We start from the raw sequence: 27,311 nt of genomic DNA, 5'->3' as shown, positions 1-27,311 counted from the left end.
CAGTTTTGAAAACAGACAGAGGCCACTGGAAACAGTACTTGGCAGCAGAGTAGATGAGAAACCACTTCAATATTCTTATCTTGTAAAATCCTTCTTCTTATCGGGAAACCTTTTCTCCATCCAGCTCTCGAGGGGTCAAACGGGAACCAACCTTGGGCAAGTTCAAGTTATCTACTAATATTATTTTCACGATGCAAGGAGAGAATTCTGTAAGGTTACATACAGGATGTCGAAGAATTTACGGAACTGTATTAGAAAACATTTTTTTTATTATTTTTTACGTTTTCTATATTAAATGCTGGAAATTAATGCCGTTTTGTTCTTGACACAAGTAGACACGACGGATCATGATGTTGAAAACCTTTTTCAAATTTTGAAATGTTACAATTAGAGCAAGAAATATTGTTTCAATTATGGAACACTTTGTGGATGATTAATGTGGACAGAATCCTTAAAATAAACCCTCAAGAAGTTTGTAGGCAATAAATGTGAAAATCGCGATGGCTATAAAACCTTTGAGATCGATTGTCCGGGTGAGATCTTCCATAAGGTTGCGTAAATTTTTGAAGACTCTTTGTATCCTCAACACTTCGCTTTGTCTTTCATAACCATGACCTAAAAAGAATCAATGTATTCTGCGGTGTTTACAGAAATTGGGCTTCAGGACTTCGGCGGAACTTCAGTAGACCTCCCTTCTCATATATCCACGCACAGACTTCTGCACAGTACAGTTGGTAAAAGCAATTTCTCCAGAAACATCCTTCAACTGGTAATGAATATCGACATCTATTTCCGAACATGTATACAATAACGTTATTAGGTGTCTCTACGGTGAAATTTACTCTTTCATGTCTGTATCAAGAAAGCTGAATTTATTAAGAATTAACATAAAAGTTTGAAAGTTTGCACAGTTAAGACTTTGACCTTATTATTCGTGTGTTAATTACTCGTGTTATTGTATTAATCTACCCTTATTAGTTTTTTAATTATAGCTAAGTGTAATTTGGGTACGCACCCTTACTGACTCTTTAGAGATTACATTGTATTTTAGGAAGAAACCAGCTTCTCGTGAGCCAAGCAAGAATTCGAAAACTCCTGTCACGTCACAAAAGAAGGGACTAAACATACAAGAGAAGCAACAAGAAAAACAGACGGGAACAAAAACATCCGAAGCGAATATACGGAGTGATGAAAAAGATAGAAGTTCTGAACGCAACAAGTCTCCGGTTAAGTCTGCCGCATCCGTTCAAGAAGTTGGTAAGCTACAAACTCAATCTATTAAATTAGTATAGAATATATATAACATAAAATTACTTGATAACAGACCAAAAATGGTAATTTATGTTAGGTTTTTAATAATATATATTAAATATGTGTTCCTAGATCTCATTTAACTTTCTACTAACAACGAAAGTGTTAGAAATCAGCCATTTCTGGCTTCAGCATGTTCATTATAAAATAAAAGCGGTAATCGCAAAAAGCATATTTTTGCAGTGGATTCAGCATCCGAAGAATAGGATCCAGTTTCATCCTTATCTCTTTAGTATAACATGATTTGGTGGAAACCTGCTACCATTTACAGTTCCAATATTGACCTCCGTAAATTAAAAGAGTAAGAGATAGCGAGATACGGATTTTGATATAGTTGTAGCGTCAGAAGAATATTTTATCTCCACTTTATTTATCTCTATTCAAACCGAAAATGATAGAAATGAATCATTTTTGGTTTCAACGTTGATCGTCATAGAACAAAAACAACCATGGCCTTTGGAGACCTTTCATTTGGCTCGTAAGTGTGAGGAAACGCCTGGAAAACAGGTGCCATCGTAGCAACGAGTCAAACTCTGGGACTATAGATACTCGTACAGTGTGGGTGTCCATGGTGCTCTATTTTGGACTATGCCATTAAAAAAAAAAAAAAAAAAAAAAAAAAAAAAAAAAAAAAAAAGTGAGATGGACTTTGTGAGAGTATTGGAAACCAATTGAAAGCTCTACCAAGATGCCCTTCTTTCTCTGAACAGAATAAAGAAAGTAACAAATGGGACGTTTTTCGAGTTGATGATATTGATGAGTATGTCGAAGGTGGAGGATTCAAATTTGCATGCTGTCCGAGTGGGAACCAAATTCTTCATTTTACAAGTAGTATGTGCGTATTCCACAATTAGGAAAAGTCAAATTACAATAGATACAGTCTTATTTATTTTTTTGAACTTCCGTTAAGGAGGAGAACCATGTGAAAAGATGAAACAGGGATGGGACTAAGCTATTTCTTGGACGTTCCCCCGTTCTTCCCGATAGAGAGACTCTGCCATTCAAACATTGTAAAATAGCAATCGAGTGCTATCGAAGCGCCCGTCAAGTATGAAATACATGATGTAATTCGATTGGTTCAGGCAGAAGGGCATGATAGAGGTGCAATTCATTGTCGAATGTGTAAGCATTACGGCTACTTAGGGTTGCCGACTCTGGAAAATAAAATTACCGGCATCCCCTCAAAATTTCCTATAATATAGCCCTAAGTGTGAAGTATCTCTGTTCGGACTTATCCATGGGAGGGAAGTGTACTATCATGGATAAAAATTCATTAGCACCTGTATTCTGTATATCCTTAATACAATCACTTGTAAGCTTAATAGATACATTGTGTTAAAAATGAGAAACTGAAGTCGGTATTGATATATATATTTTTTTTAATTTACCAGTAAGTGTCACTTCTTTAAAATTATTGAAACAGGTTAACAAAAGCATATTAATCTTTACGTGACAATTTTGAATTTACAAAATGAAATTTACTCTTTAGACTTATGCTTCAACTACAGGAAATCCTTTTTCACTCTCAATAACTGTATAAAATTCCTTACAAGTACATTTCAAATTTTCCCTAACACAGTTCCTGTCATCTCTTTAAAATTACCTGAAAAGATGAACAGAATATATTAATCGCTGATAGACAGTGGCGGAGCGTACTCTGAGGCTCTGAGGCCGGGTCTATCCTATTTTCTACTGTTTATTTTCTGTATCTTCGGTTTCTTATAAAATAAAGTCAATACTTTAACATTTCTGTTTTTTCGGTAACAAAATAGTAGGTGGGAAACACTCGGGAGTCCTTTCAGTCTGAGCCTCACCAGCTTGCTAGACAGGCTTACGGGCTACGCTGCTCAAGAAGCCGTAACTATTTTCGCCTTTGGATTGCACGCATTATTGGGAAGGTGCAAACAAAAATATACACAAAAATAAATAGAACTTAACTCTTAAACCACCCGACCGATCTCTATCAAATTTTCAGTATAGATGAAGCTCGGGCCTGTGATGATTTTTATTATTTTACTTTGACGGTGCAACATGGGAAGGAGGTATAAATGAAAGTAACTGTTTTTTGACTTCACCACTCTTCAACCACCCGACCGATCTCGATGAAATTTTCATCATAGATGAGGTTCAGACCTGAGATGGTTTTGTCATATTACTTTGACTGTGCAATTAGGAGAGAAAGGAGGGGGAGGAACATTTATAAATGATCGAAAACGACCGATATTAGTGTCGAGTCTGTAGTTTTCGGGGTCGCTGAGATGCACAGTGATACTTTTGATGCTGAATAAATCCAAATTCAGCACTGCAACTTGGGAAAGGTAGATATATATAGGTGGACAAACCCACTACACTTCCGATCCCGTTTACATCCAAATTTAGCCCGACATCGTCGGGGAGGGGGGAAAGGAAAATAAATAAAACTGTCAAAAATAAACCATATTAGTGTCGAATCCATAGTTTTCGGGGTCGCTGACATGAACTGTGACACTTTCGATCCTGTTTAATCCAATTTCAGCCCCGAATGTTGGGAGAGGGGAAAGGAAAATACATAAGACTGATCAAAAATAACCCATATTAGTGTCGAATCCATAGTTTTCGAGGTCGCTGAGATGAACTTCCGATGCCGTGCCCGGCAACATAGAGGAAGGGATATATATATATATATATATATATATATATATATATATGTGTGTGTGTGTGTGTGTGTGTGTGTGTGTGTGTGTGTGTGTGTGTAAATGATCGACAGTGGCCGATATTAGCGTCTAATCCATATTTTTTGGGGTCACTGAGATGAACAGTGACACTTCCGATCCGTTTAAAACCAAATTGAGACCCGCAACTTGGGGGAGGGATATATATATATATATATATATATAAATGATTGAAAATGGCTTATATTAGTGTGGAATCCATAGTTTTCGGGGTCGCTGAGATGAACAGTGATATTTCCAATGCCGTTTAAATCGATGCCACTAAAACTGAAAACAGCATATTTCACGGTTACCGAACACATGAGATACGGATTTATGCATTTCATTTTCCTTTTAACTCAGTGAAGCGGATAATCGATGCTAGTATGTTATAAAATGATTCCTTAACACAGAGTAAGAAGTTTCTTTGTGGAATTATGTATTTCTGTTCGTGATAATTTGTCTAATTTAAGTATGTACTCTCAGGAGTTATTCAGAGTAGCTTTTTTTTTTTTTTTTTTTTTTTTTTTTTACATGGGGTTTATAAGAGCGTATAAAATATAAGTCTGATACATTAAAAATATGTATAAATTTACAAATGGTATCGTACAGAATAAATTAATTATATTTGTGAGTAATTTTAGTTGAGTTTTCCTTTTAATAGAATCAGTGGAATATTTACGATTTTGTTTCTGGGGCTTTGAGTGTTTCGGGAGGAACTTTGCTAACTTTATTTCTGGAAATGTGAAAACTCTGCAATATATATACAGTAAAACCTGTTTTCAACGGACCCTTTATTAAACGGAAAACTGTCTTAAACGGAAATATTTCACGGTCCCATGAATTTTGGAGAACAAAACGTGTAAAAGTCCCTTCATTAAGCGGAAACTGTGTTACACGGACAACGGAAAGAAAAATAAACATTTAACGGAAAATTCTGGCTTGCGGACTACAGCGTTTAGACATTCTGTGAGACGTATACATTACACTGTCTGCGATAAAATGTTCGTTCTTTTGTTAAATATTTCTGGACAGTGTTGACCTTCCCCAATCACTACTCATATTCACCCCCACAAATTGTCCTTAATCCCCGCAACTTAATCAAGAATCATACGGAATGTCGGAAAGAAGAAAACGAGATAGAGGAAGAAGAGTAATACGATACCGAGTTCGAAGAAGAGTGTAGAATAAATACATATCAAGATCCTCTCAGAAGTTTAAAAGAACTGCAAAAATTTGCCTTACGGAAAAATGATTCTGATTCACTTAGTATAATTTTTCAGGCTAAAGTGTATGGGGAAAGTCAAGCAGCCAAGTAGCAATGTACATAGAAAACCCTGCTTGGCTATTAGAAAAATAAAGAAAACGTGTGCATAGTATAATTTGTATTCATTTTAATTTTTTGTGTATTTATTCGTAGAAGAAAGAAGTACTGTAATCGAACAATGTACGTACAGCAATATATTTTCTCAGTATGCCCCTTTATAAGCATGTATTAAAAAAAAGAAAAGAAAAAGAAAAGAAAGGTCTACCTCCACTAAGCGGAAACCTGACTTTAACGGAAATTTATGCAAGTCCCGCTCGATTCCGCTAAAGACAGGTTTCACTGTATAACAATAAAAAGTTGCGATAAAATTTCGGTGAGTGCTTAAGCCCGGAAGCCACCTCCTTAAGTATGTCACAACATTAAATATCTTGCGTTGATTCAAATGAAGTTCCTTCTGAGCATTGACATGTCTAGTAAAGTCATTATCACGTGATACATTAATTAAATACAGTATTGTACTTACTTTAAAGGGGAAGATGCAAGTAACAAACGCTTATACAAGAAATTTGACAGCTAACTGTAAGAATGTACTTATTTTTTCTCTTCCTCTATTTTCAAATATGCAGGAAATGGAAACAGCAACTTGGGAGGAAATTCCCCTTATCCCCCCGCTGCAAATATCAGACAGATTAAAATATGAACTACACTTCAAGATATTTGTAGTGGAGCTAAATGAGAATATTCCATTAATACATATTGCGTGTTTTCCTCATGTAAATATTTGTTGAATAATAATAATAATAATAATAATAATAATAATAATAATAATAATAATAATAATAATAATAATAATAATAATAATAATAATAATAATGACCTACTTTCCGTCTACTTTTGCTTATATAAGGCGCCTAGAATCAAATTCCACCAAATCTTCTTACACACTTTTGTGTAAAAGTCACAAAAACTGTCACAGACAAACCCTTGGAAATACAAACATAATTTTGTTACCGAACATGTTGTTAATTGTATTGTGTCATAGTGACAATATATGAACACAATCCAACAATAACAATTTAAAATATAAGGAATAATAGTTGAAAATTCGGATGTGGCGGGTTTTGATACTAAATGAAGGATTTGGCGGGTTTTGATACTGACATGACTTGGCTGATATTGAAAGTCAGAACACATGCTAAATTTATGCTTTTGCTTCAAAGGGAGTTTAAAACTAAGTACAATTTAACAATAGAAAGAGGGAAAACCAACAATTTATGACATTATAGGATATCAATAATATCATGCAAAGTTGAAAATAACTTTATTATGTTCTCAGAATTGGATTACACGGACATTAGCAATATTAAAACTAACTCAGATTTGAGAACATAATGTTGTTAAACCTTAAGAAGAGTGGCTTTTTACATTATTTTTCTAAACGACATCAAGGTTATCATCATCTTCTTCCTCGACTATGTAGGAACACACGATTTCTTTTGATTTTGCTTCAAAATAATTCGTTTGGATGGGTTAAATTTGAAATACAAATTGCCTGGCATCTTTTATACCTTTTCTACTTCTGTTTTCCAATCTTTAACTGGTACTGTTACTCATACCTTATGAAATGCTTACTAAGGATGTTCTATATTTTCTGGTCTGAGAATTATGTCTTTCTGTTTCAAGTCTTCTTTTATTAACCCAAAATCGCTAAGCATTCTGGGAAGTTACATGACTAACCCGGGCACTCTTATTGGCTGCCGTGGATATGGCGGAGTTTGAAACCAAGGATGGCCTAGCTCTGTCCGCTGGCGGATGTTGAAACCGAGCCACGTTTTCAACATTGTTTTACAGTAGAATGGGTGGGTTTAGCACGAAGTAATGTTTTCTTTGAATTCAGCCTATTTAAAACTATAGGATAGTATGTATAAGTCAATTTGTATGAAAAATGGATTTGACGGGGTTTGATTCTAGGCGCATGATACATTCATTCCTTCTTGTTAAATTAAACAATAACAACAACAAAAATAACTACTATGTATACATGCACATAAATTCAACTCTAAACAGTGTTAGAAATGCAGCTAAGAAAGTTCTTTAAAATAAATAGATTTGGTAGTTTTTTTTAAACTCAATTAGGAAAATATAATTCTGAGTGTAATTTTAAACATTTTATGATACATTGAATGTTATTTGTGTTAATAGTTTGTCGGGCCTACCCTACTTGTGGGATTACGCTTCGCCACTGTTGATAGATGATGAAAGGTAGAAACGTGAAACTAAACACTGCAAGAAACATTGTACTAACGAAATTCCTAAGAGTTATTTGCCAACAATCGGTGGACAACTTAAATTTATAGCTATATTTATGCCGGATAATTATGACAAATTATACACTTCTGTCTCTATTGTTGAAAACAATGCTTCACAATAAAATCTAACTGTTATAAAATTTCTTATCTATATATATAAAAGAGAACGTACAAATCCTTTGTTAGCTCATCACGCTAATACGGCTGAACCAATTTCTTTCATTTTTGGGGGGTTATTAAGATTTGGACCCTAGATGTTTTTTATCATATCACTTTAATTTTCAATTACCAGTGTCTTGAGATAATTGACCATTCAAGTGTCCATAACGTACAAATCCTTTGTTAGCTCATCATAGCTAAATCTAACCGTATTTATATGCAACCCACATGACCGTGTCACTCGGCGGGTTAACATAAATGACAGGCGATATAATGTTAACATTTACTCCAATCTTCTATGGTTTTTATCATATCACTTGAAAGCGAAAAAGTAAAAATTATCTAAGTAACAAAGTTTATTGCGTTCCGGGGTGACCCCAGCGAAGCGGGGTGAACGCTGCTAGTGTTAAATAAATGAAAAACTACCATAGATTAATACATCTATATCTGTATGTATAATACAACGGAAATTTGTATTTTTAAAGGCTGTGAAGACTCGAAGAATTTCGATGTTCGATGTTTTATTCTGAATTACAGATATCAAGATACTGATCATAAAGGGGCTGGTAAGAAATTTTACCAGTCACAGGGGTTAATCAAAATAACAGCAATATTTCCGACCAGGCCGGTGAAATACCGGCCAGTTGACAACCCTATGGCTGTTGTAGGACTGTATGGAGGATTGTTGTAGGGACTCACTGGTTTGCACGACAAAGGTGGCTAAAGTTGGAAACTAGTGACTACAGACAACTTTGCTGAACGTGTGAATCGTGTGATTAGCAAAAGGCATAGATTACTATTTCTGAACTGTCTGCTGAGTACTTTAAAATTTTCGTGAAATTTGAAGAACAGTAACTGGAGAAATTGAATTACATTTGGGTTTCGGGCACATCGATTGCACTCGATATGTTTTAGAGTTTGCTACTGCACAATTAATGGATGATAGAATCTGTCTGTCGGTGAGGGAGGTGATCCACGTTCAATGAACAATGTTGACTTCGTCATCTCACGTAATAACGCAAGTGAGACCAACGAGGTAATGAACATCCGAAGTAAAGTGCAGTTCGTTTCAAAACATATCGTTCTGAGCATCAGAAGTCATTTCGTAGAACTCAGCTGCCAACATTTCCTTAAGGGTCTTTACTACAGCGAAATTAAACTACCGCTAATTTTAGAATTTTTCTGTAATATCTTCAAACCAAATAAAAATATTGGAAAAGCAGAAACGTAGTGAAGTAGACAACACGATTTTGCATGTGATACCTTTACCACAATTCAGCTATCTGCTTTTGGTATGCCGCTATTTACAGAACCCGCAAAAAACGCTAAATCTATCTACAGTTGCAAATCGAAAGCAGATATATGAGTTGTGATAATGATATCACATGCAAAATAGTATTGTCTAGTTCATTACGTTTCTGCTTTTCGAATATTATTTGATTTGAAGATATTACAGAAAAACTCTAAAATTAGCGATAGTTTAATTTCACTGTGGTGAAGACCCTTAACATTGAATGAAGTACGAAAATTAGAAGGGCACCACTTAATTGAAGATATACTAGCATATTACAGTTATATCTCTTACAAAATTATAGCTTCCTTCAGAAGAAGGTATGTAACGAGGACTTAATGTTTTGAAACAGACTTTACCTCAGTATCAAAAACTAGAATCACCATATGACGTATTTCGAACAAGAAGAAATAGTCACAGATTAAAATATGACTTTTTAAATAGAACTTTATTTCGGAAAAAAAGTGTTTAAATAAATATCACTTCCAATTGCGTAGATGGTTTTTGATAAAGACCATTGTGCTGTTTATAGGAATTTGATATTTAAAACAGTTTCGGAGATAGAAAAAGAATGATAAAATTTGATATATTGCTCAAAATTGTTTATTTATGAGAATTTTTTAAAGCATATTTTTTTTTTCTTTCTTTGCTTCTGTAGTATTATAACAATACTTTTTGGTAAGTATAATTACAAATTCTCGGAAATACATAATTTTAACCAATGTTGCAAACTTTGCGAGTGTTTACCATATCTCCAGAACTTCTTGAGATATCAGATTGCTGTAAACGGTATTATGATCTTCACATTTATTGAAAACCATCTCTGTAATTAAATGAGATACTTATCTAAGGGAGTTTTTAAAATAAAGGCTTTAAAAAAAAAACATCAAATTTTCAATCCCTTATGACTTTTTTTCTGTTTACTTGAAATTCGTCATATCGTAACCATAGTGTTAGTCACTAAACTATTTTAAATGTGCATTGCCACACACTTTTCACTTGCGTTATTATTTATGTAGAGGACATCAAAATTTGGATATTTGTAATACTATACGTTGGATGTTTATAATATAGCGTCCTTAGTTTACAACAGTGAACAACAAATGCGATATTATAAATCTTCGTTTAACATAGCATTGCCTTTTAAAAAATATATATAACTTTATGTTGGGTTGACAAACTCGTGGTATTACAGAGTATGTCAAACAATGTCCATCTGCGGATATTTGTAAAAGTCGTGACGGTGTATCAAGACAATGGTCTACCCTATATATATATATTAGGGTGGAGTGAAAAGAGGCCAAAAAAATTTTTTTTCGAAATTCGATTTTGGATAGGGGGCAAAAGTTGCATCATATCGTAGTACTTTACCTTGCAAAATTTCAATTCTCTAAAATAATTTCTAGCCGGGGCGCAATGGGCCTTAAGTTTGACAGATTTTATAAATGAGTGAAAAGAGCCCATTTTTTTTTTTTTTTTTTTTAATTCGAATTCGGATATAGGGCAAACGTTGCATCATATTGTAGTACTTTACAACCGGAAATTTCGATTCTCTAAAATATTCTTTAGCAGGGGCGCAATGGCCCTTAAGTTTGATAGGTTTTGTAAATAAATACACGTTTATTATTCATTTGTGTAATTATTAGGCAGCTCTTCTCTTGAAGGAGACTAATTTGAAGGTGTTAAGATTCGTTGTCGTATCCAGGTGGATTTCTAAAGCTATCGAAGTTCATATTCTATGTTACAGGCTACATCAACCCAGAACTCACCACATGGAGGTGGCTGCCGTCGAGTTCCATCCCACTTACCTACCAGTATTAGATTGAATGTTTCATAAATTTCATTTACGTCTTCAAGCAAAATACTGCGACTTTATCTGAAAAGTAGTCATGTATTTTCTTAAGTCAAATTTGGAACGAATAAAGAAATCTCTCGTGACTCACATACTGACGAAGAAACTTCTCTAAGTATTTTCACTAATCTTTCCATTGCTTGCGTATAACATGGAAACTCAGGGATATCAACACTTGTACTTTCTCAAGAACAAATTTCTCGCAATTTATCATCTGTAATGTGAGTCAGTATTGGCGGTTCTGTTGTTACACCCATTTTAGTTTATCATTTCTGTGTAATTATTAACACTGGCACTTGGAAGGAACGAGTTTCACAACGTTTACATTGTTTTCTGGATTTGAGGATTTTATCGGCACCAAGGATTCGCGTAGCTGATCTGTAGTCACCAATCATGGCAATAAGAATATTTTCAGAATCCGCATAGAATACATTTCCGGAAATTACTTTATTGACAAAAGTCTTGTATGGTTCTTGCAAACATCTCGAAAGTCTTATGGTCAAGAACAAATGTTTAGCTCCGTATTTGGCAAGAGGTTTCAGTTTTATGCTGAACCACACTGGTGCATATATTTTTACTACGAACTTTATGAGAGTTTAGAGCTTCTCTCAAGAATTTGGCGTATATATACATAGACGCAAAAGTCTGCAAGCCATTGTTAACCAGCGAGTATGCGCAAGTTTCCTAGGTTTCTTATCTGCTAGGTTTTTATCACAGCCTCCTCTTATGACAGATGACATATTTCATACAAATATCTTTGATCATAACTGAGATGACGCACGTTTAGGTATGTAGGGAGTTCTGAAGAAATCTTCCCAACGCTGCACACTGGATTCGTCTCTCAATTCACCAATGATCTACCAATAGGACCAGACAAAGTACCAGTAGATACATAATCGATTTCTTTCAGTAAATGACGAAGTAGTAATTCAATGATGTGCAATAAACGTATGCATCACTCCAAGGACCTCTCTAAATGGTTTTCGAGCACTCTAATCATCATCCTTTTGACCCAACATTAGTATTAGTACCATCGCAGCCGATAGCTACCATATCTCATAGATTCACTTTATTTTCTTGTAATTCTCGGCAGATGGAATTACCAGTATTCTTTGCTGATGCTGAAACTGTCAAAGAGACATAGCTGAGAAATTTATTACCGGTTCTTCAAGGACACAATAATGTTCTTTCCTCCTCATATCTCTATGACTTCCGGAGCCGGACATTACGAGTGTTTGTCTTTCTTCCTATCAAAATAGATGGTACGAGGTTTCTCTTTATTAACAGTCACTTTAGTTCTTACACTTTTACGATTTTTCGCAACGTCTCTTTGTATTTTACTTCTACCAATTTTTTGTTTTTGCAGCTGCTCTGGACTCACGATATTAAAATCCTCCAAAACTTCAGTAGCAATAGCAACAATTTTTCTTCCAGTCATGCTGGTTTTCTCCTTCACTTTTGCTAATATCGAGAGGAATTTTCTCATTTCCGTGCATCTAATCTGTGATTGCTTTCTTGTCTTTAAAGAATACTTCCAACTAAAATCAGAATCTCCTCCAGCTTTAGTGTGTTCTTTATTGCCTTCGTTTATTGTTTCCAAAGATGACGAGGGGTCTAAAGATTCAATAATGTAACTGGTACTGTTTTGGTTGAAAGTTTGACCGCAAGTTGCTTTTTGGCTTTCCTTTCTCTTTTCTTTGTCCAAGTAACATCAATGCCACCGATTACCATTTTTCTACTTATCCTTTGGTTTGATAAAACACTCTCTCCGATTCAGGCATTTTGAGTGTTCTGTACAACGACACACCGTGAAATCGAAACACTTGCAAGCTGCTATATCAAATGGTTTATTGCCCTGCTTCTTCAATTCTTGTAATTTATTTCTTCTTTCATTCTCCCTCTTACTGCCAATTTTAAAAATATTTTCAGTTTCCTGTGGTAATTGTTGATCACTATTGATACACGGCCGAGCGAAACAACAGGAATTGAAACACGTTACCAAATGTCTTCCACCTTTTCTGCTACCTTCGTAGAAACCAAATTCTCTGCTGGTTCTTTACTTCCGCCCCCTTCAGCTGCTGACGCGTAAATAAATAACATGCCATAACGTCTTCGTAAGTTGGAAGCGTTCTCCAGTCGCGACCTTTGGCACTACGAAACATCTCTTGTGCTCTTGACATATTCTACCTGGTTGATTTTGCCATCTTTCTTCTTTATAGCACAAAACAAAAACACCAGATACTAGGCTGTAATACAGTGGTAGATAATAAACCCATCAGTAACTACAAAAGCGCAAAACTAATCAAATCACTAACGTAGCAACACGGCCGCTAACCAGACACGTGCCCCGAGCACAGGTACAACACACTAATAACAATCGTCAAGCTGCCAAACAGTTGCACAATACTTTAGCACGAAGATCTGCCAAATAGTAACTTAGTAAATGGAAATTGATTTACAAAATTTCAAACTTAAGGCCCCTTGCGCCCCGGCTAAAAATTATTTCAGAGAGCTGAAATTTTCTATGGTAAAGTATTATGATATAATGCAATTTTTGCCCCCTATCCAAATTCGCATTTCGAAAAAAAAAAATTTTCGCTCCACCCTAATATATATATATATATATATATATATATATATATATATATATATACTCACGAACAGTTGAATTAGAGATTCCTGCTTAGTAGCGTCTAGTACCCCTTTTGCTTTGATTGGGTCGATGCAACATAGCATGACCTCCACAAAACACTGGAAGTGTTGTGGAACTATACTGATCGAAGCACAGCCTCCCATAATCCACGAAGATTGGTCGGAGTAGTAACTACGGCAAGAGCTTGGGATCTTAACAGCATCCCAAAGTGTTCGCAGCAAGCAAGCAAGCAAATGGGATTGAGTGATTGAATCCGGGATTTACCAAAGGCCAGACAAGCAAGTTAACATGCATGAATTGCTTATTGAGCCACAATTTGGAATTGGTGAGCTGTAACATTGTCTTGCTGTAGATATAAATCGCCGGGAAGGTGCTGGAGTCGAACAAAGGAGTGAACATGATCTGGCAGCAGGTATTTGTAACGTTCACCGATGAGAAACGTTGTCAGACATATCAGGAGTCTCATTTCATCCCATATGAACAATCCCATAGGAGGATACCACCACCACCAGCCTGAACTGTACTCTGCTCTTAAGAAGGATACATTGCCTTATGTGGTTGACAACGCACTCGTATCCAACTATCGGCATGAATCAACTGGTACCTCGACTCATTTGTCTAGGGAACATTTTCCATGCCTCCAGCGGCTAGTGGTGGTGTTATTTTACTCATGTCAGTAGTGCCTTGTAACAGATGTTGAACAGTGGTACTCTCGTGAGACACTTTCTTCTCTACCTTATTATGAGGAAATAGTTCTGGATGGTATAGCTGTTTAGACATCGTTGTTGTCCAACATTAAATTGAAAAGTGAATTGCCGCACTGTGGCCCGTCTAACAGCATTTCCATCTGATCTAGCCGACAGCGACCCTTATTAATGCGTCGTACACCATGACGTTAACCCTGCCGACGGTGTTTTTGGCCAAATCCATGTCTTCATAAGATAAAGCCAAGAGCCTGCCCATGGACAGCCCGAAGCCTGCACGACTTCAGAGGTAGAGTAGCCGATAAGTCTAGTCCAGGCAATCTGGCCACGATCAAATTAAACTGATAGTATCTTTACCAATCCTGTAGTCAGTTGTTACTCATACAGATCGTACAAGGACTGACGTCCTTGGTGTTACATGTGACGCTCCCCTATTATATTTCTCAGGCTGAGAACAGGATCTTTTCCCCAGAATGGCAGCAACTCAAATTCAAAAATTCAATATATATATTATTAGGAATTGGAAGAATAAATTTCCAGATTATTAGGAAGTGGAAGGAAGCGAGAAGAATAAAGAAAGAACAAGAGGAGAACTTAATGAACTGGACAAGTGGTATAAATATACATGAGCAATGGGAGAAATTATTACAAGTGATAGAAAAGAAAAATGCATAAAGGCTATTAGTGCATTTTGAATATTTCCAAATTTCTGTTATTTTATTTTATTTTATATAGAGATCAATAGAATTGTAAAATTGCATTGACAATTAACATGTATTAACAATATATGATATTGTTACATATTACAAATTTAAATTCTATATATATAAAAACAACAATTAAAATTATATAAATGAATATGCTAACTAACGGCTGAGGAAGATATAAGATTTGCTGTCAACTGTCTTTTCTCAATGTCTGATGAAGAGGACGTTAGGTCCTTGAAACTGTAACAAAAATTGTATAGTCATTACATAATTCATTTTGTTCTGGTCAGAAATGTGTTTTAAAATATTATTGTGATTATCCAGAACCATATATATACACACGTACGAAATACAATAATCTTCAGTATTGGCAACTTCATCGTTACAAAGTCCATGAGTCAGGGTCTTCAAGGCAAGTTGGAACTATTTTAGGGAAATAATCGTGCATTATTCCTTTTCATAGTGGAACCCCTCTTGAAGTTTTTAAAATTATTCATATAAAGTTTCTTGAAAATTAACTATTTCTTATAGTTTTCGAGAAAATTTAATTCGTTAAATTAAAAACTAACAATTTTTTAGTGATTAATTTAATCTTTAAAAATTGTAACGGACTAATTACAAGCCTGTTCAGTTCCCAGTGGGAGCTCATGTAACTTGAATCTCATGTTAACCTTTTAAATTCACGTCTCATATAGCCTCAGAGCTCAGAGGGACGTTAAACTCCAAATACAAACCAAGAAACCTGTTCAGATCCTTCATTGCATTAGGTTCCACCTCATAGTCTCAGTATTGAGAAGAAATACTAAATTACAATCAGTGAGTAAAATAAACAATGTGTAGGGTCGTAATTCGATCCTAGACCATGTAATAATTAGAATGGATAATATCATGTTCCTATGTTTCGTTATGTACTTCCTTTACTTTGAACTTAGTTATATATCTATTCTCTCTCTCTCTCTCTCCCTCTCTCTCTCTCTCTCTATATATATATATATATATATATATATATATATATATATATATATATATATATATATATATATATATGTGTGTGTGTGTGTGTGTATTTATTTATTTATTTATTTATTTTGTTAGTTGCTGCACTTCCCAAACCTCGCAGACTAAGTCTAGATGACAATACTGCTTGGGATAATCAGTTGGTAGAATATGAGTTCACTCATGGACATGGAAGTCCGTTCAAAAACATTTTTTCTCGAATTCCAAATAGCATCACCGACCAGGTAAGAATTTAAAACTATTTGTGATATTGAGGTACTACAGAGGGATAATTGGTATATATATATATCCGACCAATTTCAAAACACTGTTGTCGTGTGAGTATTTGTGCTAGAAACATGTAACCATCCTCATCATTACTGTAATGTGACAAGAATGTCAGAGCGTCGTGGTAATGCTAGTGAATTACCGCCGAAAATTATCGATTATTAGGAAGGATATATACAGGGTGTAACAAAATGAAATCTGAAATGAAATTTTTAAGTTTTACGTCCCACGGTTATGCCGGTTAGGCTAAAGGAGACTGTGATGATGAGAGATGAGTGAAATGGTGGAATGAAGAAAGTGGGAGGAAACGGGAGAACCCCGAGAAAACCCACGAGCACGGTGTTTGTCTACCACAAAGTCCACACGGCGCGAGCTGGGATTGAAAGGGTGTAACAAAAATGTACGGCAAAATTTCAGGGGTGGATAGATAAGCAAAAAAGTTCATATGTGTTTTATGTATGTGGAGGGTACCACGGTGGACAGGAAAGGGTAATTACGTGTTTCTTTTTTTTTTTTTTTCATCGGGATTTTGGGGATGGCATTTCTTCCCCCTTGGAGTACACTCATAAAATGCATATCGGCGGAAAGCTTCATCCTTCAGAAACACATTGCTACTAAAATAATCTTTCTAGCTTAATTAGGATCTGAGTTATTGAGGTTCAAATTGAGTCACATTAAGGAGCGACCAGAATGTGACTATTTCACACCATAAGGCGGCTCAATGGCCGTAACTCTGTAACAATGAATTGCCCGTCATATGGTCATATGAACTTTTTTTTTCTTTTTTTTTTTTTTTTTTTTTTTGCCTGTCTTCTCATAAGAAATCCATCCCTGAAATTTTGCCGTATCTTTTTGTTATACCTTGTATATATCGTGGCTCACATTTTTCATATAACCGAATAGTGAAACAGTATCTGAAAAACGTTCAACCTTAGGAATGCCTGCAGGTAAAGAGATCGTGGCAAAGCAAACGCAGGTGGGGCTCATCAACAACCATTCGCCAACAAAAGGGGTCCACTCGAATTTAGCAGCGAAAGTGTAGCCTGATATGTTTTGTGGAGTTCGCCGACTGGGAGGCCAGGAGATTCCCTTCCGAACGTGACATAATCCAGAGATTAAATCTAATGGAGTCCATTGTCAACCTTGTCATTTTCTCTGTCTTTTGTTGTAGTGTCTACATAACGGCCAGGTTCACACCCTTTTCCCTAGCTAAATTTCGAAATGTAAGACAAACTGTACGAAAGACATTTGACAAGGAAGAGGAGTCAACAATCAAATTCAAAGCATACTATCTCAATTCACCGTCTTAATTCAGATACGGGAAATTTTACGTCATAACTGTTAAACATTTTACGATTGAATATAAAATGTCATAACTTCGAGAGACGCGCATCATCATACATTAATGAAGATGTCTTCCATATTGTCAATTTTTTTGAGTTTCCCTAGTAGGTAGTATTGGAATTTTGGCAATTTGCTTTACTATGAATATATATATATATCACCAGAAGGTATCTAGAAACTCTTGAGAGCAGTAACATTTTTTGACAGCATTTACAATTGGTAAAGCGACTGAAAATAAATATTTATTTAACAAACATTAAGAACGAATATATACACCGTTTTTAGGTGCCCATCGGGTATGAACTGGTTTCATTCCACGCACTTCCTAGAAAAGGAAAAAGAAAGTATTCCTGCCGATTATAATTATTGGTCACCACAATTAAACTGAAATGCAAGTGAGGACAGGTCAGACATAAGTACCCCAAACAGCTTCTATCTTTTACGAGTTTATAAATTATAGTGAAACGAGAGAAAAATACGACAGTCAGTCTGTAGGGCCATGGTAACTAGTGGACATCACAATGATTCTTTAACAAATTTAAGAACTGCGATAAACCCCTCCAGGAACCACCACGCACGGGACATCTACAAACAGACAACAGACACTCGAGGTGGCTGTTGAGGATAATAATGGCCGAAGATATGAGCCGTAAGAGATGCATCCATTTATAGTATAGAAACCGTCTGCCAGCTACCAGCTTGGGAACTGTATAAAGTGGGACGATGTATTCCATATGAGTTAACAGTGGCTCGGAAAATACGACCAAATGCTTGTGTTTCATTGTTGTCTCGTCAGTGAAAAGATACGTTTTTGCACAGAGTGCTGACATGCAATGGAAAATGATTTCTTTACGATATTCCACGGTCTCCTTCATTGTTTGTTAGCTCCGTATAATTTCACTTGCAAACAACCAAAACACCCGTTGCAGCAGTGAGTTATGCTTGTTTGGTAGGACTTTTGTGGATATTGTGCATCGCGGATGCTGGCGAATGACCATGACGATCTATGTAACTGTACATTAAACCTGAAACCACAAAGCCAGTGCTTGTTATTCTGCTCCAAGATAACGCAAAGCTATATGTCATCTCATTGTCCATCTTGCATGGGAGAAGTTAATGCATTCCTTATACTTCCTTATGACTGCACTATCGGATTACCATTTGTTTCGTTCGTTACATATCCACAGTGGTGCGAATCCCCAAAAATACGGACAAAAGCCATTTGCTGAGTCTTATATTAGAAATTCAAAATCATTGTAGAAATCATCCTTTGTAGCCAATCTACTATTGTAGAATGAAGTTATTCTTTCCATAATTATGTTATGGTCATTGTAATTTACTGTAATTCCTTTCGTCTATTGTATCCAAATACTTTTCCATCCGTTTCGCTACTCGAACCACTGTGCAACAGTTCCAGATCCTCTACAACAACGGTCTTCAGTGCTTACACTGCAGCGCTCCATGCTTTGCCGCGTGCCCTCTTTAAAAATTAGGCACTTGAAAATTCGATTTCATATATATATATATATGTATAGGGTGTTTCAAACGAACACCAAAAACGTTTGGGAGGTGATTCCTGACAGCAAGATACAACAAAATGTATAGACCAACCTGGGTGCACAAATCCTTCCTTTCGGAGTTATAGGTTGCCGAAAACACGAAAAAAAAAAAAAAAAAAAAAAACTTTAAAGGTTCAAAGCTCCAATACTATGGGACCTACTGTAGTCGGGTCAAGACTTCACTTAGGAACTAATATGTGCGCTATCCAAAAATCTATGTTTCAGAATCCTGCTGTACTCACGCAACAATTTTTATAGATGTAGTTTGGCTACGGGCATATAATTTGAAGTACTCACCAACTACCTCTATAAAAATTGTTCCGGAAGTACCGCAGAATTCTGAAACATGGATATTTAGATAGGGCACATACTGGGACGATTTTCATCATTTTGCTTTGACGGTGCAATGTAGGAGGGGGAGATATACGTGAAAAAAAAAAAAAATGAAAGTGACTGTCTTTGTGGCTTCATCCGATGTTTGTTCTGAGTCCATAGTTTTCGGGGTCGCTGAGATGAACAGTGACACTTCTGATGCTGTTTAAATCCAAATTCAGCCTCGCAACTTGAGGAGAAGGAGGTATACAAAAATGATCGAAAAAGACCGATATCAGTATCAAATTCATATTTTTCGAAGTCACTGAGATGAACAATGACACTTCCGATGTCGTGCCCCACAACATGCGGAGGGGAGGGAGCAGATATATAAAAATCATCGAAAATGACCGATATTAGTGCCGAATCCATAGTTGGGGAGGGCGCTGTAATGAATAGTGATACTTTCGATGCCGCTTAAACCTAAATTCAGCTACTTAATATGGAGGAGGAGGAGGGGAAAGAAATAAAAATCATCGAGAATGACCAATATCAGAAAGCGCTTTAGTATTAGTAAAATGTGACTGATTAAATGGTATTACTATTTTCTCTTAATTTAACCCACGGTGCTTGATGCTAGTTTGTAATAAAACTTCGAATATCGGTGTATCTCTCTTCATGATAGTTGAATGGATAGAAATTTATGCTGGTGTTGTAATTAATTTCGATTTCATGTTTCGAGTCACGTTCGATTATCAGATTAGTCAGTTATTCTGGTATTGTTCCATATTTGTCATGTATTTGTGTATTTCTTTTTTCATAATTGAACTGCTTATAATCACAATTGTGATGAACCTAAATATATTTTGTTCATAAGGATACGGAAGAACCTTCACAAGCGAAAGGATCTAACAGTAAACACGCTACCTCGTCGGAATTAAAAAGGAAAGGAAATGAAACGACTTTGCAGGTCAATCCCGATATTAAAAGTTTGAGTAATGAGGGAAGCGGAAATAGCTCTCAAGTTCCGGAGGTGAGTTCTACTTGTAATTCTGTCTATTTCATTTTTCATTTCCATCGAAAACAATCTTGGCGATCAACAACATTACAGTAATTATTATTGTAGTATGTGCTATTAATATTATCCAAAAGCGCCTCAGTTGTTAAATGTGCTTCTACCTTTCAATGCGATGTGCATTTTTGTGTATATGTATCTGTTTGTCTCTTCCGCGACAGCGTTCATAAATTCTTTATTTTGTTTAAATTTCGTGAGGTTTCTTTCATATTTCATAATCAGGCCTATTAATTGTTAGAATCGGTCAAGGAGGAGGCTTGAGTAAAAAAAAAAAAAAAAAAAATGGACTTTGGTATTAGTTGTTAAAAATGAACATGATCTACTTACAAATGTTTTCTATTGTAATGTCCATCTTCGAGCGGAAGGAATCATATTTGACAAATTGAAGATAAATCAAGTTGCTATATTTGGTTCTGCACAGGACAAACAGCTTTGAAACAATCAAAGTAGTCTTTTATTGATACTCGAGACTGTTGTAAAAATGATAGAAATTGGAAAAAATATTGCAGTGGTTTCTAAACTTTTTCGGATGACGTTGTATCAGGTTTTTTTCTTCTTGTTCTTTCCAAAGACTAAGAATAAACGCTATACAAATTCTAACAGCGAGTGTTATTTCACGGTACTAAAAAACTAAGATTAAATCCTATTAAAATTCTTACATCAAATGCCTTTGGTGGAGATATAGCGTATAAATTATATTATTATTATTATTATTATTATTATTATTATTATTATTATTATTTTCTGCACTCTTTCCAGCAGACGATATAATAATATACGGGTTATCTAAGTATATCACTTGGCGCCTCTGTTTTTCCCTTTATTCTGGGGTTTGCAGAAAGTTTCTTACAGTTCTTTGTATGTCCACTATTACGCTCTTCTGTGTTTTCTTTATGACTTTTTCTTCAATTAAATTACTTCAAGTATATTTTTCAACGTCTTGTGGACCACCCTGTATTCGATATTACTACTTATATTATTTTCACAGTTTGTATTCCATTGTTCTTTTATGCCATTTTTTTCTCTGTGTGCTTTTTGACAGTTTTTTTTTTTTTTTGGTGTGTTTGGTATTGTGATGTCTATAGATACAACTCTCCCTTCCCTTTGCTTATCACTGTGATATCTGGCGTGTTATGAGTACATTATTATTATTTAGGATTGCAGTAAAAATTCAATTATATAAAAGTAAAAAAAAAAAATCTTAATATATTTTTATAACTATATACTGGAAGTCAAAACATTTAGCTTTCGAATCACGAACAGACTGTCGTCAGTGTGCAGGGAGATTCACAAAGCTTCCGTTACTATTTTGAGTATTTTAATGGAAGAACGAGTAACCAGGTAAATTGGAGGAAAGTTTCAAGAAAAGGAATAAAACACTTAATAGATAGATAGATAGATAGATAACTGGATAAATATAACATATCAAAACTTCGAGATGTATTTATACCTAATAGAAGAGAAAAAACTCTAAAGAGCATGGATCGATAAATGTTTCCGTTAACATCAAGAAAGCTGTCAAAATTTCCAAAAATAAATTTCTTAACTGCTCTGATCTACAAAGATATATCTAAACGGCCTAAAAAGTTACATGTAAAAAAAAAAAAAAAAAAAAAAAAAAAAAAAAAACATTATAAATCCTGAGAACTTTGCGGAGCCTACCCGACGAATTTTAGAAAATAATGTTTTTCATTGTAATGATTTTCACCAATTCCTTAATTTCCTCTTGCAAAATTAATACGGTACTGAGAAATCTGAATCAATTACTCATATTTTCGTTTAATGCCCTCGTGAATATGTTGTACCTATTTTGTTTAATTTCCTATCTTTCGTAATTGGGCTCGTCCTTAGTGGACGCTCTAGCCGTTGGGCATGAAACCTTTACGAAAATATCTGTTTGATGAATTAGGATCTAACTTGCCTATATAAGCTTCAGAAATAAATATTGCTACTGAGTTAGTTATGTATCACAGAAAGGATGTAATGATACATGTGACTGATTTTCAGTTTTCTAAATGTGGTTGAAAATATCGCTCGCTGTTTTTCCAACTTTCTAGCGTTATTACTGGTACCTTGTTTTCGCAATCATTCTATTCCATTAAACGTGTACGGATTACGTATCTCCCTTTCTACAAAAATAAGATTCTTTCATTTTCCTCCCAACGGGCAGTGTTGTAGCTTCTAGAACTGTGTTCAGTTTCCTGACCGGATTAGGTATATTATAATTTAATTTAAGGTTTCCGTAGTATTGTTCTTACTCTCAGTGGGGTTATGGTGTTGACAACTTAGAAAAAGTGTTTGAGAGTTGAGAAAAGCTGCGATGCATGTTTAGAATTAGTAGGAGAAACGTATGGTTCATTATAAATAAGTAATTGTCAGTATTTAATATGTAATTAATACATATTATTGATCAGCTATTTTTAATTCAGTTGCAGAACACGAATCAGCTGCAAGATGCTTCACGTGTGAGAGACAGCTTGGAAAACAATACTCCATTTGATGAAACAGGTACTAGATTTTGTAACAGATGATTAGACCATTTAAATAAAGTAGTTATACTTGGATAAGTAAGGAAATTGATTACGTATTTGCGCGATATTTTAATGTATCAAGACTATTGTTTCGGCTGCGTATCTGCAACCAGTTTGGATACAAAACCTCAATTAACAGAAATCTCTCCTGGCCAGAACCTCGCTCTACGAAATCACGCGTAGAACAAAATCTTGCCAGGACATCTCGACATGGTAATTTCTTCAGTGTATAATGGGGGGTTCAATATATATCTGTGTATATAAACATTAAAATAAGATATAACCACATTAATGATAATATGCAACACTTGCTTGAAAAATAATTATTATAAATAAAGGACCAGATATAGTAAGTTATTTTAACATAATAAGTTATTTTAATAACTTTACAGAAAAAAAAAGATAGCTTAGCAGTTAGGATGAACTATTTATCTTGAAACGTCCTTGTAACTCTTAAATGGATACATAAAAGAACTATGAAATTTTGCGATGGACTATTTATCTTGAAACATCCTTGTAACTCTTAAGGGGACAGACTACTAAAAATGATGCAAAAACTAACCATTTTTCTTTTGCTCGTTTTTCGTAAGTGAAAAGAGATAATGAAATGTAATTGACTACAGTAATAGATAATATTATACTACAACCGAAAATATGAATCCAAAGAATTTTCAGTGTTGCCATCCATAGAAATTACAGTGTGGCCAGAATATGAAATACCCAAAAATTTAGGTTAAGGCAGCGACTAGAAGAATGAATTCAACGGTAATTGATGACTTACTATGTTGTCTTGGTTCCTTGTTTACTACTTTTTAAATAATATTTCTATTTATTTTGTACTGTTTATTACAAAGTTATTTATTTCGTGTTGTTTTTATTGATTTCCGCTTGCGTTATTTTGTATAGCGAGATTTTGCCTTGGGAGTTTTAGCCAGGCGAGAATTTGTTCTGTGAGGTTTTGGCCACGCGAGAAATTGGTTTGCGGGTTGTGACTGTCAATGTTTAGGCTACGAGATTTTATTTGTATACCATGCATTCGTCTACAGGCCCATTTTCGAAGGCGCTGGGAATCCAAAAGTTCAATTTTATTGATTGCAAAGCGAGTATCCTTGGTGTATAATGTCTAATTCTGAAATTATAGTATAGCTTTTACATAATTGAAATTAATAGAAAAATTGAATTACTATTAATAGAAGCGAAATTATGATTTTGGAATGTTGATGTTTTGGTACAGAAATTTTGCATATATCCTTGACAAGTGGAGGAGGAGAGTAGGGGAGGGTCCATTTTCATCAGTTTGTACATTAGTTATTTCAAACTTCGGTTTACTAAAATTTTACTATATAAATTCAGAATCACACATCACACACCAAGGATAGTATGTATTGAAGAAAAGACAAAACACTTCGATTCTAACAAGTTTCTGAGGTGAGTCTGTGCAGATGGTTGCAGATAGGCAACCAAAATAATTGGCTTGATAAATTAATTCACTGTGCAAATATGTAAGCACTTTTGTGTCTTTTATTTATTAAGATTGCACACTGCACGAATTTCAACTTAAAGGGATACTTGTTTAATTTGACTTCCCTTAATTAAGGTAGAAAAAAAGAAAAGAAAAAAGAAAATACGACACAAGACGAGTTACTAACGTATAGAGTAATAAAGTATATTCAGTGGAATTTCCCTTAACGGACACCTGTCAATAACAGACAGATTTTTGGGCCTGGTAAAATATACAGGTGGGACTGTCTTTTACGGACACACTCAGATTCAGATGTAAATAGCCTTTTCCCCCGAACGTTCAAGCAAGTTTTTCATAATGAATAAAAATTGTCTTCAGTTCATATACCCTTTTCAGTTTAATAATTCGATCTGAGACAGTAGCGTCATTTCAGATTTGGCTTGGGGGGGCAAGACCCCTTGATATAAGTAAAATTTCGCGTTTTTCACTAACTTACTACTATTCTATTGATAAAATCTATATACATCTCAAACTCAGGGGGGGGGCAAATGCCCCTCCCTGCCCCCCCCTAAATGACGCCCCTGATTTGTGACCATGTAATAATTAGGATTATAATATTGTGTTGTGTATTTTGTCAGGTAGTTTCTGTACTTTGTTATATTACTATTATTTATTTATTATTGTTGTTATTATTTTTTGTTAGTTGATGCAACTTCAAAGTCTCGCAAACGTAAAGGCACTCCTAAAAAGCGAGTGGCTCAAGAAGAGCAGTTTAAAAAATACCAGAACTTCCCTCATGGACATGGAAATGCGTTCGAAGGCCTTTCTATTCGAATGCCAGATAATGTCATGGATCTGGTAAGTATTTAGAACTACTCATGTACTTGAACATTAATTAATGTTACGCTGCCACAGAAGGATGATCGGTTTATATCCGACAGACTTCACAGCGCTGCTGTCATGTGAATATTTGCGATGAAAACATGAAACCGTCGTCATGGTCTCAATGTAATGTATCTGCTTGCCGATGTCACAGTGCTAGTGAAATGGCGCCGAAAGTGAACGGTTATCGTTACTCTAACTTGACACACATTTTTCGTATAACAGACTTGTGAAACTGTCTGAAAAATGTTTAACCATGAGAGTGACCACAGCTAAAGAGATCGTGACCAGACGAAATCAAATGGAGACCATGCAGAAATATTCGCCAACAAATGTTTCTCACTCAAAGTCATCATCAAAAGTGTTCCCTGAGTTGCTTCGTAAAAATCATCGACTGATAGGCGAGGAGAATCCACATTCCGAACCTGACGTGATTTAGAGGTTAAATCTGGGACAGTTCACTGTCAACGATGTCATTTGCTCCGTCTTTGTTATGATGTCTATTTAAAGGCCAGGGCCACAACTTCCTTCCTCATCATATATCTGAACGTAAGACAAACAGTAGTAGAGATATGGGGTTTCTGGAACAATCTTCTTCTCCAAATGCTATTTGAAATTGAATTTATAAATAAAATAATCATAAATTTTACCAAAAATACTATGCTCAATTGTCTATTTTTAAATTAGATTAAATTATGTTTGATTATAAGATTTTCTGATTAAATATTTTTCCATATAAAATTCTTGATTCTGTTATCTTGAACATATAATTTTTTCTATTGAACAGCGCATAGATCTTTAGAGCTTATAAACCAAAACGAAAATACGTGGAAGCTATAACACATTAGTACTTTATCTTTACAACGTATATTTTATTTAAAAAATTTGAAACATATTCCTTGAAATACCGCCTAAATCCTGAGAATTTATTAAAAAATAAAAATAATATATGCTTTGGAATGTGTGTTTGCCGTTTTCAAGATACATACCCATATACAAATTGCTTTACTATGTATTTGCACCAAAACAGATGAGAGCAGTCTTTAACCAGTTAACGCAAAAAGAAAGGAAAAGTTTACTTTCTTGGTGACCCTATAAATGATCATGTTCCCTGCGTGATCTGTTCGTAATGTAAAAAACAAATCCTTACCTGTTTTCCAATTGTGTACAACCTAGAAAAATATAAAAACAAACGATTTGTCACATTATAAAATAACAATGATTGTCACAACTGACTGCGTATAACACGCATATAAGCCGAGATTTTTTTTTTATTCAAGGCATTCACTCTGGAGAGAACGAAATCAAAATCTCTAACAGCTTTGTCAAGTGTTTGCTTCGGAAGACATCGGCTTCTTTAGCCTGGTATCATTGTACTTTTGCAAAATGTGTTTTTAAAGACATGCAGTGTTGTCATTGCACTCGATGAAATTATCATATTTACACCTAATATTTTCAGGGTGGAAATTTTCACGTACGTAAATTTCAAAGTGATATTTTCAAAAATAAAGATTATGCTCTTATTCTAAAAATTGTTAGGTGTACTGGCAACATTAACATACAAATCTCAAATTATATAAACGTCAATATCTCCGCCATTTATTAACATATAAAAATTCAAACGAATGTAGAAATTAGATTCAGAAGCGGAATTTCTCCATATAATGAAGGTTGCCTATATCTAATAATAAAATTACAAAAAATTTAATATTTTTGTTAATTATAACGGGATTTCAAATACGTACTGCTCATAAAATACCAAGGCTTTTATAGAGTAACATCTTTTCCAAAAGTAAAAAATAACCGCGTAAAACATTCCCGAAATTTTTGATTTGGTACATCTCGGCTACTTGAAGACCGAATTTAAAAATTTAAACTGCAATCAATATAAAATTAAAAGTGGAACTTTCTCGGTGTAT

At 34.9% G+C, this 27,311-nt stretch overlaps 1 protein-coding gene across 8 annotated transcripts in view; it reads left to right on the top strand.

Moving 5' to 3' along the window:
* Positions 1-27,311, top strand: part of LOC145661197 (uncharacterized) — a 453,672-nt gene that overhangs the window by 400,377 nt on the left and 25,984 nt on the right. For all 8 annotated transcript variants that reach the window (XM_081726653.1, XM_081726657.1, XM_081726655.1 and 5 more), the window contains 5 exons: positions 1,052-1,257; positions 16,039-16,184; positions 20,320-20,475; positions 22,947-23,025; positions 25,214-25,368. In XM_081726653.1, the coding sequence (XP_081582779.1) occupies positions 1,052-1,257; positions 16,039-16,184; positions 20,320-20,475; positions 22,947-23,025; positions 25,214-25,368 (742 nt within the window). The remainder of the gene's footprint in view (positions 1-1,051; positions 1,258-16,038; positions 16,185-20,319; positions 20,476-22,946; positions 23,026-25,213; positions 25,369-27,311) is intronic.

Source organism: Thermobia domestica, chromosome 1, assembly GCF_964235325.1.
Source record: "Thermobia domestica chromosome 1, izTheDome1.hap1.1, whole genome shotgun sequence".
NCBI lineage: Eukaryota > Metazoa > Arthropoda > Insecta > Zygentoma > Lepismatidae > Thermobia > Thermobia domestica.
The sequence above is the reverse complement of the archived record's forward strand: the minus strand, read 5'-3'. Positions and strand labels throughout refer to the sequence as shown.